The sequence below is a fragment of the Mesoplodon densirostris genome, chromosome 3 (genome assembly GCF_025265405.1).
Source record: "Mesoplodon densirostris isolate mMesDen1 chromosome 3, mMesDen1 primary haplotype, whole genome shotgun sequence".
In the NCBI taxonomy this organism is placed as follows: domain Eukaryota; kingdom Metazoa; phylum Chordata; class Mammalia; order Artiodactyla; family Ziphiidae; genus Mesoplodon; species Mesoplodon densirostris.
The window spans coordinates 74,576,406-74,593,647 of record NC_082663.1 but is presented as its reverse complement, the minus strand read 5'-3'; the positions used below and the strand labels follow the sequence as shown (position 1 = coordinate 74,593,647).

At 38.4% G+C, this 17,242-nt stretch overlaps 1 protein-coding gene across 1 annotated transcript in view; it reads right to left on the bottom strand.

Moving 5' to 3' along the window:
- Window positions 1–17,242, bottom strand: part of ADGRV1 (adhesion G protein-coupled receptor V1) — a 525,892-nt gene that overhangs the window by 52,639 nt on the left and 456,011 nt on the right. Inside the window, exon 86 of the mRNA XM_060091810.1 lies at window positions 8,528–8,649. Coding sequence (XP_059947793.1) covers window positions 8,528–8,649 — 122 coding nt within the window. The remainder of the gene's footprint in view (window positions 1–8,527; window positions 8,650–17,242) is intronic.

The window sequence follows — 17,242 nt, the reverse complement described above, 5'->3', positions numbered from 1 at the left end:
ATGCTAAATCCTTTCACAGGTAAAGTAAAGGCTCACAAAGCCCAAGAAGCCGTGTTACACGGTTAAAATGCAAAAAATGCAGTCATAGAGGGCACAGGAAAAAACTTTGAAATGGAAAAACCACCGAATAAGAAACTAACATAGGATTAGGGCAGGAGAAATGGGGTACCTGTTTTGCAAGGATGCAGCCAGGTGTCAAAAGGTAGTCTATTCAATCCCATCATTTCTAAACCTGTATTTGGAGAAGACATTCACTGGCAGATCAGATCCTGACATTTGTATTTAGAGAACCCAGCACAAACAAAAGTAAAAATCCTGCAGTCTGTCTTAAGAGCCCTGCTCGCCAGTCAACAGGTTAATGAGAAGGTAATGCGATCATTCATCGTCAAATGGAGTAAGAAGTTTATTACGTGAAAACTCAAAGATATTTCACCAGCCCAGATGCTACTGAACACTGAACAGAGTTGCATGACCTAATCAAGACAATTTAAATACATCTACTTGTCTTAGCTTCTGTATATTTATTTGTAAAGTTACAGAAATGTTCTGGGACGTTCTGAAGAGCTAGCTTCTGTGTATTTATTTGTAAAGTTACAGAAATGTTCTGGGACATTCTGAAGAGCACAGGAGGCATTCATTAGTTTCTGAATTTCACTCTACAAAACAAGTGTAGTAATTTTTTTCCACTGAACTTGACATGGTTCTGGGACAAATCAATGATAGAATCCCAACCTCCTCTGGCTTCTACATGTTTATTCCAGGGTTTTCTGGGAACATTGCTTTTCCACTCTTCATGAATAGTTCATGTGCTAGTCTCCAATGGAAACAAAGTGACATTTCTTATTACTGCTGGCTGTTGGAAAGCAATGGCAAAGGGAGTGCCTTGAAACAATTAGTCCTCTGTAACTGATTATCTAACAATGTGTATTTCCCAAGAGCTGTTTATCCTCAAAAGGAAGCAGCCAAGACTAAATAGGTACTGTATCTATGTAGACACCTGCACTGAAGCCCTCTGGATGCTAAACGGGGATTCTCACAGAAGAAAATTAATGGAGGATTCTTTTCTTTTCTATTCCATTTGCAATGAACCCTGTACCTTTTCGTGAGCAAGGAAACATATTCCATTTCTCATGATACCTCAAGGACTATTTTTATTGGGAAAATCTCTTCATGAAAGATAGATTTTGTTTTAAAGCTGAAATTCAACATAGAACAACAAGAGATACACGGAAAAGCAAGGAAGGAAGAGAGGAAAGAAGGTAGAAAGAGAGGGAAGGAAGGAAGAAGGGAGAGAAAGAAAGGAGGAGGATAAAGAAAAGAAACACTATTTTTTAGTAGAAGAAAAATGTTTTATGTGTTCAAGGCACTCTAGTGGCCACTAAAAAACAATAATTTTTTAAAATGTAGGAGAAACGGTTCCCACCTTTAAATTTAAGTCACTTATTTCCCTAGCGATTTAGCTGTTAAAGATGCGGGGCTAGCAATGAAAATGATTTTAACTAGCTGACCTTAAATTTGAATACAGGCTATATATTTTTAGCTACAAATTCCATGTTGTAACTCCCTTCTCTGAAATAGGGAATGATTCAAAAACTGCCAGGGAACATCTCGAGACCAGATGCTCACATAAACGAACAAGCACAAGTCAGTTACAGGGAGACAGTCAAATAAGATTCTGAAGAATGTGGTCTCATAACTCACATACTGAGAAATGTCATATCCCCATACTATGTAAAGTTCCGCTCCCTTGCCAACTTATGCATTCCAAGAAGAATGCATTTCAGCTTTTGGAAAGGTTCTTCTCTGTATATGAATCTTCTCCAGAACTTATTTTTCAGCATCTCCAAGAAGCTCATGCCTTTTTTTTTTTTTTTTTTTTTTGCGGTACGCGGGGCTCTCGCTGTTGTGGCCTCTCCCGTTGTGGAGCACAGGCTCCGGACGCGCAGGCGCAGTGGCCATGGCTCACCCCAGCTGCTCCGCGGCATGTGGGATCTTCCCGGACCGGGGCACGAACCTGTGTCCCCTGAATCGGCAGGCAGACTCCCAACCACTGCGCCACCAGGGAAGCCCCAGCTCATGCCTCTTTACTTCCGGCTACCCTCATTATCTTACCTGGGATTCCCTACATGTATGAAGATTGTCAGTCAGTGAAATTTTGACGTAGTCAATGTGAGAACCCTAGAGAAACCTGAAATAAATGCTGTATGTAAGTCTGAAGCTGAGTGGTTAGGTTAAAAATAGAAATGTATTTTAGAACATAGTTAAGCTAGGAGCGATGCACAAAACGTTTAGAGTGTGCCATAGGCACTGACCCATCAGACTGCAGGTCTAGTGCTGGAGCAGGGTCCTGGCGCTCCCTGTCTAGCCAAGCATTAGCCTTTTAGCTGCTAGAGGTCTGTGGTGCTTCCAGCTTAAATAGCTAGAAGTCTGGGACACTTGCAGCGGGTTTAGACAGTAGCTATTTCAATATTATGATGACTGATAGGGTTCTACTAGTGACTACCAGCTGAGTATCAAACTTAGTGATTATTTTCTGTAATTGTTACACAAATGTGGATATACCTTGGGCTAAACATTTTAAGAAAGTTGTCATCTCTAAGTTTTAGCATAAATATACTTAGAAACGACAAACTCAACTTTTTTTTAAAAAATAGAGGTTATTGAATTAATGGATGAGAAAATTAAGAAAAATAATGTAGTCCCTTATGACTTTCCTGTGGACAATATAGAGACATTTGGTTATATGATGGATCTCAAGGATATTCATAATAAACCTATGTCACATTGATTAAGTTTCCTAGTAGTTTGACAATAGCTGTCCTTGGCCTTGTCCAAACATATCAATGAACAGGAAAATTTAGAAAATATATATAATGGACATCTGTTACTTTGGTCTGCCTAGCACTGTTACCATTCTATTGGTAAGAGATTATTTTCTTCTGGTGGGAATTCCATTCCATGTGGTTTTTGTGAGATCAACTCATCTTCCCACTGTTAGCGTCTGCTCATGACCCAGGCCTGGCTAGAGTACCTGCCACCCTGTGACTGGTTTCTGGATAGTCAGTGATTCATTCAAAGTGAGGGTAATTTAAGTCCTTCACAGGATTTTCCCTGCTGGGGCTGGAAAGCTGGTAGGAATTAAGACTGGTGGTAGCTACCATGCTCAGCGCACTCAGAAAGCCCATTTAGCAAAAAACAAGATAGAGCCCCGAGGCCTTTGGGATTTGGGATTGCTAAGCAAGTATGTACAGAACTACTTTTTTCTTTTTGGAAATTTTAGAGTTCCTCTTTTGATACAAAAGAAAGCGCAACGGAAATCAGGATTTGTTCACCTCACATCCACACATCAAGTGCATCATGGGGAAGTGAAAAAAAAGCAGATACCATAAACACGCTGACATGCTAGCAAGCAACTCCTAGAATTTAAAAAAAAAAAAAAAAAACCCCAGGAAATAGACTCAGAGGACATTTCCCCCTTTATTCTTGTTCTGCTTACTCTTGATACTCAACAGTTTAAATTTTTTTAAACAATCAAGAAGATGTAAATAACATGCCTAAATCAATAAAAATTTGAATTAAAGTTCAGTTCTTGGGGAAAAAATGTCTTAGAGTTCAAGGAAGAAGCAATAAAAGTAACAGTAAACATATTTAGAATAAGTTTTTTTACATCACATTTGCATCCATCATGCTTTAGAAAGTATTTCATATACATTTTCTTAAAATGCTCAAACATATTAAAAGTTTGGTAGCTCAACCCTGAATCTTCAGAAAGTGATCAAGAAATTTCTGATAATATTTCAAATGATCAAGATTTTCTTTTTTAAATTGTACCCAATAATAAATATCAAATATCAGAATATTATAAAAATATAAATTTCATCTGTCTGTTTCAGAGCACCTATGGCATAATAATAATCTGGATTAAAAAGTGAGGCAGTAATCACCTCTGAGCAAAATATAAAAGCCAAGCATAAGATATATAGTACACTTTTCCAGTCACAGGTGTTGACAAAAGCCAATAAGAAAATACAAAAATCAGGGACTCCCCTGGTGGTCCAGTGGGTAAGACTCCGTGTTCCCAATGCAGGGGGCCTGGGTTCAATCCCTGGTTGGGGAACTAGATCCTGCATGCATGCAGCAACTAAGAGTCTTCATGCCACAACTAAGAGACCTCATGCCACAACTAAAAGATCCCGCATGCTGCAACTAAAGATCCTGCATGCCACATCTAAGACCCAAAGCAGCCTAAATAAATAAATTAATTAATTTTAAAATAGCACGGAATCATGGAAATGCCCAAGTTGAAGACGTGAAGTAGTTTATAAATTAAATGAACTTTAATAAACCCTAGAGAAACCATATTTTCCAAGTGTTTCTTAACAGGCATTCCTTTTAGGACTGACTCACTGAGCACTGGTGCTAGGAACGTGCCAGTGCACCAGATACCAGGCAACAGTGATACAAACAGTCATTGCTTCAATGGTGCCACATAGATGGAACTAAGCTCATTAAACATGAGTTTGAAATATTTTTAGTTTTTACTTATACTTAGCTTGTTTTCAGTTCCTCAAAGAAAGAGATCATAACAATTCCTTTTATATCTTCCTGTGAAATATAGTTTAATCCTCAACAATCCTCCTTTATTACCAAACCTCTAACCTCCATAAGAGCTCAATAAACCTTTCTCTTGTGTGTGGTCTGATAGGTTACAATGGCTACCATTTCAATCGTAAGGCTTAATTTATTTAATTACTGCTGAATTACAATTACAGATTTCAGGTGTCCAACCCGAATCCCACCAATTTCTCTCTAAGCAGTCATTTCTTTACCATCTTCCAACCCACCGTAATTTATTATTTACTTTCTGCCTAGAAACTGCTCCTTACCTTTTACTATTTTTACCACAAGCTTTTAATCCATTCCTCTCAACAAATGTCCTTGCTTTTTGCCTTTCAGAGATAAGAGACAGCATTACATACAAACCCCAACTTTCCAGACTTTCAGCTCCAGAACAGTTTTTCGTGTACTCCTATCCTTCCTTCTTTCCTGAGCCTCAGTGAAAGAAACATGTCTAACTCCTCCCTCAGACAGGCCGTCTGTCTCTTCTGTTTTCCCGCCCTGTCCATGATCTTGCCAAGGCAATGAGCCTTTCCTCCAGTTGTCAGTTTCTTCTTCTCTGTTGGTTCTTTTCACAGGGAAAGAAAACCAAACCCCCAAATTTCCTTTGAACCAACCAACCTTCCTTCCTAAGCTATTGCTTTCTCCATTAAACTTCTTGAATAAAACAAAGAAAAAAAACTGCTCTTTAAGTGTGAGTTACTGTACAATTGCTTTATGTTCATTATGCCATTTAACTAAGTCACACTGTAATCCTAAATGGTATTTATTCCCGTTTCACAGATGAAGAAAGTAGAACTGGGTAAACATCTGTGACTCAGCTGAAGTCAACCAGATAGTAGGCTGGTGGTTACGATCACACTTACTTTAACCAGTGGTTCTCAAGCTGTGGTCTCTAGAGCAGCTGCATCAGCGTCTCCTGGAACTTGTTAGAAATGCAAATTCTCAGGTCCCACCCTGATCTACTGTATCAGAAGCTCTGGGTGTGGGACCTACTATCTGTGTTTCAGCAAGCCCTTCACGAGATTCTGATGACACTACAGTTCGGGGACCAGTGCACTAGACCACAGTGCCCTTCTGTTCTCATTCTATTTAACTTCTCTGCTACACTTGACAGAGGTAGGTGTTTTCTTTTGAAGCCTTCTTTTCTACCAGAAACTCCAAACTACTATATCTTGATTCTCTTTCACTAACAATCTCTTTCACTAGCCTTCTTGCTAAAACATTGGTTAGCTTTACCAATGTCTCCTGAATCTCACCAACTTACCAACTTTGCTGCATGTTCCCTAGGACCCTCTCTTGATGTAATCTCCATGTTGACCAAAGGAGTCAGTGCCCAGTCATTCACTGCAGCCAGCATCTCTAGGTGACGTTGCCCTCTTGCCCCCTATATTCCTACATTTAATTGGCTAACCAAATTTCGTCAATATTTATCTCTAGAATATTCTCAAACCTGTCACCTATCTCTATTCCCAGGTGCACTCCCAAACATTATAGGCTGGAATATGATAACAGCCTTCCTGCCCGGAGCTGCTCTTCTTTTCAATACCTTCCTAAACATTTCCAGTTATCCTTCTAAAAAGCAGGTATAAGCATGTCATTCCCATTCAAAATATAAAAATTAAAAAAAAAACTAACAAAATTTAAAAAACTAATCAGAATAAAACAAACAAAATACCCAACTTTTATGGCTTCCCTTTACCTAAAAGCTGACGTTTAACATCCCATTCTGAGCACGGTAACATGGCGATTAAGCCAACCTAGGCTTCTGTCTCCTCTCCCACCACTAACTGCAAAACCTTTCTTCCTCCCCCTAACCTTTGGTAAATGTAGGCAAGATTAATCACGTTTCTTTTTTGCAGCCTAGGCTAACACTGTATTCTCTGCCTGAAGTACCCATCTCTAACTATCTACTCATCACTTATTTTATAAGCATTAAATATGACACAAACTCAGGGGCAGGTAAAATGAACAAATAGAATATATCGAGTATAATGAGGTAACGTGCCCCATCTAAAGAGGGCAGCATCTATTCAAGACTTGAAAATTGCTGCCATGCAAATACTGCCATTAGAGAAAAGCCAGACATTCAGGTTTTCATGTGAAATTTCTCAATTTAAAAATTGAGCAAATATTTATTTATTTATTTTTCACATCTTTATTGGAATATAAATGCTTTATAATAGTGTGTTAGTTTCTGCTGTATAACAAAGTGAATCAGCTATACATATACATATATCCCCATATCTCCTCTCCCTTGAGCATCCCTCCCACCCTCCCTATCCCACCCCTCTAGGTGGTCACAAAGCACCGAGCTGATCTCCCTGTGTCATGAGGCTGCTTCCCACTAGCTATCTGTTTTACATTTGGTATTGTATATATGTCAGTGCTACTCTCTCACTTCATCCCAGCTTCCCCTTCCCCCCATCCCCGGTGCCCTCATGTCTGTTCTCTACACGTCTGTGTCTTTATTCCTGCCCTGCCACTAGGTTCATCAGTACCGCTTTTTAAAATTCCATATATATGCATTAGCATACAGTATTTGTTTTTCTCTTTCTGACTTACTTCACTCTGTATATTAAAAAAATCTAAAACCCCGTTCTGTGTACCATTGTGTGTCCACCAAATAAAACACATCTATAGGCTGTCAATGTGGACTTTGGTGTTAGTTCCGCTAGGCCTAGGTATTCAAAGGTGACCAAGACAGGGCCTCTGACCTGAGTGGCTCACCTTTGGTGTTCAGCTCAAACACTAGCACAGGCAGGAGTAAACAAGTCCTCTACTCTGCTCTCATAACACTGTGTTTACATGGCACCTGTCAGAGTATACCCTTACAGCTAATTGTTTGCTTACTCCCTGAATCATCAGATCCTAGAGAAGCAGCGCTGTCATCTTCATCCTAGTAATGGTAGCACACTGGCACACTGTGCTAGTAGCTGGTACTCAATTATAACTCTATTGGGAGATGTCTATATATCAACTTGTATCAACTTGATTCCAAATGTTTAAGCCACTTTGTATTTTTCCCTCCCTAAATCGATATTATGTTTTGATTAGGCACCAACCATGCTGTTAGATATGATTTCACTAATGAATCTGTCTCCTAAAAAGCAAACCTAAATACGTTTTGAGTCATGTTTCAGTTTTATGTTATAATCCTACTATTTTTCCTATAGAGGTTTCTTGTAAGATGGTGGTCCAAACAAGGGCTGTTTACAGATATCCTTGGCAAATTCAATAAATTGTTTTAGTCTAGGACATATCTTTTCACTTTGAAAAATAAGAAAAAATGTGTTCATTTGTTCAATTTGCTCATTTCAGGGTACAACTTTTTTTCCATTTAACAAAAAGCACTAAAATAGTCAGCTTTAACTTTTGTTACAGTTATATAATTCCTGGTTATGCTATCCAAACATTCTCACAAAGCTAATTTAAGCTAGGCATTGCCAGACTTGGAGGATGTCAATCATTTTTCAGTGAACCAAAACACCAAGCACCAGACTCAAGAGGGAATTGCTTGACCATCATTGTTATTTTACTCTCAGTTGATCTAATTTCTAGACACAGACCCACTCCAAATATGTGCATATGCCCTAGATGGCTGCCATCTGTGAAGTATATAAACATCAATCCTATTGAAAAAGAAACATGTTTTTGTAGTTACTTAGGTGTTGTCAAAATGAAGGAGGGTAAATATTTTATGTCTTCCCTATTTGTATAACCGGCAGTTAGAGGTCCAGCCATATTTCAGGTGTTAAAAAATTTTAACATAATCTTTGCCATTTTATTCTAAAACTGTGTGTGATGTTTTTGTGCATATGGATTCACCTACATGTGGACACTTGATTTCGTTACGTTGAAACTCCCTGCCTTGTGTTCATGTGTGCTGTAACCAAACTGTAAGTCTTACCTGCAGACTGTTGAAAATGACAAAGAGGACCAGCATCCACAAGTGTCTGTAAGCCATGTGCAGGCCTCCCCAAAGCCACGTCATTGAAATCAGGGCAAAGAGATATAAAACCAGTGGAATTTCTAGACACCATAAAATAAAAAGAAAAGAAAAAGAATTTTTGAACTTCAGAATACTGCATAATCATACATATACACAAAATTATTTTTAGCTATTTTCTGGAGATACTCTCTATGTCCAAGCACTCATTTTGAAAGAACAACCTTGGAAATACCAGTCTTACGACAGAGAAGAGAAGGCAACGGTAACGTTGTTGAGTCCACCTTCCTTCTGTTTTGCTGGTAGGCAGGGGACTGAAGAAGGATGAGAACTGTTCCTCTCCTAGACTACCACCTGCTGGACTGTTCAGGAAGTGCCACCAACAACTGGGCAGATGCAATCACATTTCAATCCCAGGGAAGACCGGGTATATAGATCTCCTTAAAAGAGCTCTGTACCAGAAAATGATAGGCAGGAGTGTGCTCTCAAAATTACTGTAGTCCAGTCTGACATTTTAAAACTTAAGTGATATAACTTGTTTGTATGTAATGGAAAAATACATATTTATCTCTTTTTCTGACTGAGTGGACACCAAACGTCACAGCTGTGGTTAACAGCAAAGATGAAGTGAAGGATTCACTACTGACAACACTAAGCTTATTCTACCCATCATTTTATTGTGCAATTTGTTTTAATAGTTTCCAGAACAGATTTCTTCAGGGCCAAAGGACTTCATTACCCTTTCTACTTATTTTTGATATTTGGGATTTAGAATAATAATCTTAAAGAAGGGTTATTAATATTTAAATGGAAAGCTATAGAATATTTGGAAACTGAATCAGATCTTAGCAGCTGCACATAAACACATTTTCAAGCTACCGAAAGACATCAGGAAGGACCACACATCACTGACAACTCTCATGACAGACCTCAAAGTCCATATATACTCAACATCATCAATTAATGCCTAAAATCTACATACATTGCGGAAATCTGAAGTTATTTACAATTTTAGCAAATTAAAATTTTTATTTTATTTTGAAACAATCTCAAACTTATAGAAGGGTTGCAAGTACAGTATGACAAGAAAGTTTTGTTTTTCCCTGAACCATTTGAAAGTTGCCAACCTGATCCCCCATCACCCTCTGAACATTGTAATGTATATTTTCTACAAAGACATTCTCCTACATTAACACAATACAACCATCAAATGAGAAAATTAACACTGATATGTTACAACTATCCTCAGATCCCACTCAAGATCTGTCAATTATTCCAGTAATTTCCTTTGTAGCAGAAGAATCCAGTTGACATTTCTGTAGTCTTCTTTCATCTGAAATGGCTTCTTTAACAGTATGGAGGTTCCTTAAAAAACTAAAAATAGAACTACCATATGACCCAGCAATCCCACTACTGGGCATATACCCTGAGAAAACCACAATTCAAAAAGAGTTATGTACCACAATGTTCATTGAAGCTCTATTTACAATAGCCAGGACTTGGAAGCAACCTAAGTGTCCATCGACAGATGAACGGATAAAGAAGATGTGGCACATATATACAATGGAATATTACTCAGCCATAAAAAGAAACGAAATTGAGTTATTTGTAGTGAGGTGGATGGACCTAGAGTCTGTCATACAGAGTGAAGTAAGTCAGAAAGAGAGAAAAACAAATACCGTATGCTAACACATATATATGGAATGTAAAAAAAAAAAAAAAAAAAAAAAAGGTCATGAAGAACCTAGGGGCAACTAGGGGCAAGACAGGAATAAAGATGCAGACCTACTAGAGAATGTCCTCAAGGACACAGGGAGGGGGAAGGGTAAGCTGGGACAAAGTGAGAGAGTGGTAGTGTATATATGGACATATATACACTACCAAATGTAAAATAGATAGGTAGTGGGAAGCAGTCCCATAGCACAGGGAGATCAGCTCGGTGCTTTGTGACTGAAGGGCAGGATAGGGAGGGAGGGAGGGAGACACAAGAGGGAAGAGATATGGGGATATATGTACATGTATAACTGATTCACTTTGTTATAAAGCAGAAACTAACACACCATTGTAAAGCAATTATACTCCAATAAAAATGTTTAAAAAGTAAAATGGCTCCTTTGAGTGTCGTTGGCTTTTGTGACTCTGGCATTTTTGAAGATTACCACCCAGTTTGTCTTGTAGAGTGCCCTTAAATTTGAGTTTGATATTTTCCTATGATTTAGATTATAAGCTTTGCCAGAAATCACAGAAGTGATCCTGGGTTCTTTTCATAACATTCTATTGGTTAGCACAAGATTTCAATTTGTCCCATTATCTAGGATGCTCATTTTGGTCATTTGATTAAGGTAGTGGCTGTATGAATTCTCCACCATAAAGTTAGTCTTTTTCCCTTTGTAATTAGTATGTATCTTGCATGGCATTACTCTGAAACTAGGTAAATGTCCTTTCACTTAGCAAATATCTGATTTATTCATTTATTTTTATAATATGGACTCAATATATTCTCAACGTAATGGGTTATCATCTATTACTACCATTTATTTTGATGCTCCAATTGTCCGAAGTCTGATTAGTGGGAACCCCTTCAAGATGGTTTCTGTGACTTGTTATGTCCTCATCATTCTGTTTTGGCCCAACAAGCTGTTTCGAGCTCATCTTGTACTTTCCCTGCCCCAGTCTTGGTTTCCTTTAGGGTAGAATGGCATTCAGAAACCAAGATCTGGGGCTGGGTATGGTCATTGCTATTGGGGTGCTGCTGCTCCTACGTCCTCTCTGTAGACAGAGCTGGGGAATACCTGTCTGCAAACATCTGCACACACACTCATTTCCGTCTAGATTTCTATAGCTATCTCTGTACAATGAAAATCATTAGTGTATACCAATATTTCCAATTACAATCCAATGCCACAAGGTTAATTGTAATTGTCTCTTTTTCTGTATTTGTAACTTCCTTCTCTGTTGGCAAGAAATGTATTTCTCATTATTCTTAAAATATTTACCTATTTGATCAACTCTATTTGATTGTAACCAATCTCCCATTGCTGTTGTCCCTGCCTTGCACAGATGGCCTCCCAAATCCATTCAGGTTCTTAGGAGCCTCGTGAGTACACTCTACCCTTCACACGGATGCCCCCTCACAATGATTGGCTTGTGACACTCCATGCTTGACACCTCCCACTGGATGCATACCTGGCTCTGTCAAACTAATGGCTTTAAGATGGAATTGTTCTGGAAGGGAAAAGAAAGGAAAGAAAGAAAGGAAGAGGGAACCTGAACATTTTTTTTTTTTTGAGAAGAAAAAAGGCGTTCGAAGGACACCATACTGATATCTTGTCAGATATCCCCTTTTTAGAAAAATGTCAATTGTCTGTTATTACAACTGCACAGAGAAAATAAGAATAATATAAGACACAGTTTATGCAGATGAATAGTTCCTGTGTCATCGATGCCTTACCACAGGACAGGAGCGAATATATTAAGATTTATTTAATTTTTTTTTTAAAACATCATTTTCGTTTAATGAAATCATACAATTTGATAAAGGGCCAGAAGGCTCTTTTTTACTTCTGACAAGATACCTTAATATTTAGGAAATTGCCTAAGCTATGCTCATGAAAGTTTTCAGAGATTAGGTATTAGTCTGGCAATCACATTTTGTGCTCTCACTGTGCAAGTACAAAATTCTATTTATGGCTCTGTGTACAGTATAAAAGGACATGCATATTTTGCATGAACAGCTAGGAACCAAATTTTCAAAATTTGGCCTGCATGTTCCTGTGAGTGCCTAGAGCCAGACAAGTGCTGTGTGCTGACAAAGCTCCATGAGGAAGCCAAAAGAGCATACCGGGGCTGACTAGGAACACCCAGGGCTCATGTTTTTCTGTAACTCTGCAGAAAAGTGTGGTAGTTTGGCAACCCAGATCAGAAACTGCAAGGAAAGAAAGCCAGTCATAAATAACTCAGTATACTGCACAATAGACCCCAGGTTGGTTTTCCAGCAGTGCAACAATAACTAAGACATGATTTCAGATGGAAGAAACATATCCAGAGGTACATCCGGATTTTGTGGGACTGAACTTTTATAAAACTTGGAAAGGCTTCTTTAAAAAATAAAAATTTCAAAAGCATAATTAGGTAGAAGATCTTGGAAGAGGCCCATGCAAGTAACAGGCCCTAAAACGTATGCCTCATCAGCTTTATGGTTAACCTAAAGGAGGTACCTTTCACCTCTGGGGCCTAGAGTAACAATGACCAAAGGGAGAAGGGGTGTGAGAGTGGGTGATGGTGATGAAAGTGGGGAGGAGCTTGTTGTTGTTTAAAAGCTACTATGAATTCCACTTGGCAAATTGAAAATTAATGTTCTTTTAATGAAAATCATTTAGTTACATATTTCCTAAGCTGATACTTCACGTTTGGTGAAATACTAGTAACTTTTCTGTTGGCTATATAAGTCACTGCTTACTGAAGCAGGCATTTATAATAGGTAATGTTAGAAATATATGTTTAGGAGTGAATTAGTTAATAGAAAACAGAATCATTTCGATGTTCCCGATAAAAGGGAACCCTAAAAACACAGTATTGGACCCATGGAATAAGGGTATCTATATAAAGACTGTGCTATCCAGAATATACAAGGAACCCCTCGAAGTCAACAAAAAACAAACAACCCAATTCAAAACTGGGCAATGGACTTGAACAGACATTTCTCTCCTAAGAAGATATACAAATGGCCACAGAGCATAGGCAAAGATGACCAACATCACTAGTCACTAGGGAAATGCAAATCAAACCCACAATGAGATACTATCTGTATCCACTAGGATAGCTATTGTCAAAAAATGAGAAAGTTACAAATGTTGGCAAAGATGTGGAGAAACTGGAACCCTTGTGCCTTGCTGGTAAGAATGTAAAATGGTGCGGCTCCTGTGGAAAACGGTTTGGTGGTACCTCAAGAAGTTAAACATAGAATTACCACATAACCTAGAAATCTCACTTCTAGGTGTATGCTCAAAATAATTAAAACCAGGGACTCAGAGACTTGTACATCAATGTTCGTGGCAGCATCATTCACAGTATCCCAAAGGTGGAAACAACCCAAATGTCCCTCAGCAGACGAAAGGAAAACCAAAATACAATGTACACATACAATGGAATATTGCTCAGCCTTAAAAGGAATGAAATTCTGACATATGTTACAACGTGGATAAACCTTGAAAACATTATGTTAAGTAAAATAAGCCAGACACAAAAGGACAAATATTGTATTATTCCACTTATACGAGGTGCCTAGAATGGCAAATTCAGAGGCAGAAAGTAGAATAGAGGTTACTAGGAGCTGGGAGGGGGAAAAGAGGGAGTTATTGCTTAATGGGTACAGAGTTTATGTTTGCGATGATGAAAAAGTTCTGAAAATAGATGGTGGCGATGGTTGCACAACACTGTGAATGCATTTATTGCCACTGAATTGTACACTTAAAAATAGTTAAAATGGTAAATTTTATGTTATGTATATTTTACTACATGCTAAAAAAGACAGGCTTGTGTCAAGATGAAGTTCCACAATGAGGGAGAAAACAATCAATCCTCAAAGTACTTAAAATACTTACAACAGCAAGAGTCACTCATGTGATAAACAAAGTAATCTGAAAAGGTTTTAGTGAAAGAAATTACTTGTGGAAAGTATCAAAAAAAAAAAAAAAAAAAAACCCGACAAGTGGATTTGTTATTTAGTACTACTATCATTAGTAAAGTCTACTTATGGGAGTTAGTAGATTCCATTGAGAATACATAAAATCTCTTTACTTGTTAGTGGAAAATATGATTTCAGTGCATTGCCATTTTTAAAGGAAGTATGGTTCTATATTATGTCTTTTCTTTGTAATTGCAGTCTTGGCTTTATTGCTATGCACCAGTGACAACAATAATGGCTTTATTATGGAAATCACACCTCATTTACATGAAGCTGAAATTTATTCTGTGTTTACAATCTTCTAAAGTACTTGTTTTAATTTTACCTCACTGACCTTCTGATTCTAACAATTTGGATGTGCTACTAAAACAAACTCATCAACGTAAAACAAGGAACACAACTGTGAAATAATGTGGATCTAAGATATTTATGGGTCTATTTCCAACAATAAGCATGCATTATTATTAAATTAGAAAAAAAAGGTAATTAAAAAAAGGCATCAAAAGGTCTTATTTCTAAAATATGGGCCTTTATTCTGAAATGAGCAGATACTTGAAGGTCAAGAAGTTTCATTGATCTGATCCATTTCCTGGTGAGAAAATATTAAATGTGTTCTTCAGCTTTCTTAACAAGGGTTAATACACAATGTATAGTCACCCACCAGTATTCTCAGCAAATAAACCTAATGTTGTAGAAGAGAACAAGGTACATATTTCACAGAACTGCCAAATCAGCATTAGGATACTGTGGCTGGAACAGATAACAACAAACTTATGGACTGGATTTGTAAATTGTTCAAAGAAACACTCCATACTTCATCTGGGTAGTTTGCATTCCTAACCTTTGGTCACTAGTCCTATACTTGGTTCTAGTTTTAGAGTTTCCCTCTTGCCTCAGTACTTCAACACGTTCCCAAAAGAGCTCTTGAGAACCATCTGGACAACAGGGAACCCACTCTGAGTCCTGTGGCTCTGGTGTCCAGACACAGTTGCAAACGTTTGTTGCAGCAGGCTGGACTCTGTGTATGTCACCTGGATGATGTGCCAGGCTCTTCACTTTATTTAGCCATCCTTATCAAACTCATAATCTCTAGTGTCACCTTCTTTCAATGAGCATTTTAGGCCAACAATATCCAAATATGCATCTCCATCTCTCCTGAGTTCTAGACCTCCAGGTCTGGAGATCCTCAAAGCATCTCAAATTCAGTTCATTTAAAGCTAAATTTGCTATCCTTCCTCTCAAACTCTCTCTTCCTTCTGAGTACAGGTACCACCATCCAAATGGATTTACCCCATGACTCATTTTTCCTCATACACTGCACCAAATGGGGGGAGGGAGAGAGAACCATGCACAGAAAGCAGTCAGCACAGAGCCTGGCACAAAGCACGTGCTCAAAAAGCCTTACCTCCTATCATCTTCACCCTCATCCCATCATCCTCACCCTCATCACCATCATGACTTTAGTCAAGTTAGAGAAACAGCATATGGCTATAGATAGCCCTCTCTTGCATCTTTAAAAGGCCAAAAAATCATGTTATGTTTAACTTTTTTGTACCTGGATTTTCCAAACTTATTTGGTGTTAGAACCCTTCTGTTTATCCTGATGTAATATGACGATCACACAGAGAGGAAGGTTGCTTTCAATGTGCAGACTCTAAGTTCCATCACATCCAAACTGTCACTGAAAACTTCCTGACCAACCTATTTAACATGGACCTCTCCATATCCTCTATTCCCCTCTGTCTCTCTATTCCATTCTATTCTATTCTATTCTATTCTATTCTATTCTATTCTACTTTATTCTCTCCAATCCCCTCCCATCCCCTCCCATCCCGTTTCATCCCACTCCACTTTAAAATGCTGGCAATGAGACTCACCAATGTATTGTGACCCACAATGTGTAAACCTCTGCTCTAAAAGGTAATTTAAGTAGCTAGTAGGATATCTCAGACACAAGGTAGATAGAGTAAATGTAACTATCATGGGAGGCCTACAGCCACCATGTTCTGACATGGATTTACCCTGACCCTTCCTGCTATACGAAGGAGGCAAGCCTAATTTGGAGGAATCTGTACAGGTGACACATTAGATCTGCAGGCAGAGCAGAGAGCCAATACTGGCCTAGAGTATATTTTCCAGGGGTAAAGAGGAGGAATGTGAGCAAATTCTCAGAGGAGTCTCAAGACTGCTGGGACCCTAAATAGCAGTACTTTGTCAATGGCTGACTTGAGGCTCTCCTGGATGCTCAAGACAGTTGAGCGTCAGGCCTACTTTGAGGGTGATTTATTGGGATTGAAACAAAATGGCAAAAGCCTAGAATTATGGTCTCGCCTTGCAAAAACTATGTATAATTTTCAATTTGCAGGCTATAATTTTGAATCCAAGGAGAATAATCAACTTAGATGAGACCTACCCACACGGACCTTGCACGCACTGTTATTAGAGTAATACCATTTGAACCGTGTACTTCAAAGTTGCCAGAGAATATCCTACTGACGGGGATCAGATAGGTCTGTGATTCTTAAGGAGAAGGTTAAATGATCAGTTTTCTTCTTGTGAGGAAGAATGTCTTGAAACTATGGGAAGGAGAATTACCATTTGGTTTCATAGCCAACATAGTAATTTTCTACACACTTCAGAAATGTTTCATAAAATCACATTATGACAAACGTTTTTAGAAGATCAGAGTTCTAAAACAACCATGAAGTCAGCCAACCAACAATCGAAGACTGGCTTAACTTAGCTTCCTAACTACATTCCCCAGTTAATTAGCCATTAAGGAGTTCAGAACAGTCATCTCCAGGCATGCTCAGGCACCTAACAGCTATTCCCAACACACTCTGCTTTGGTAACACAATGAAGACACACAATGCATCTTTCAACCTGCTATATCTATATTTTAAGTCTTACTAGATGGTCTCATAATTTGGGAAATCAGGTTGCTATGTATTTGGCCATGACTAGCCAGTTATGTTTAAAGATAGTTTGAT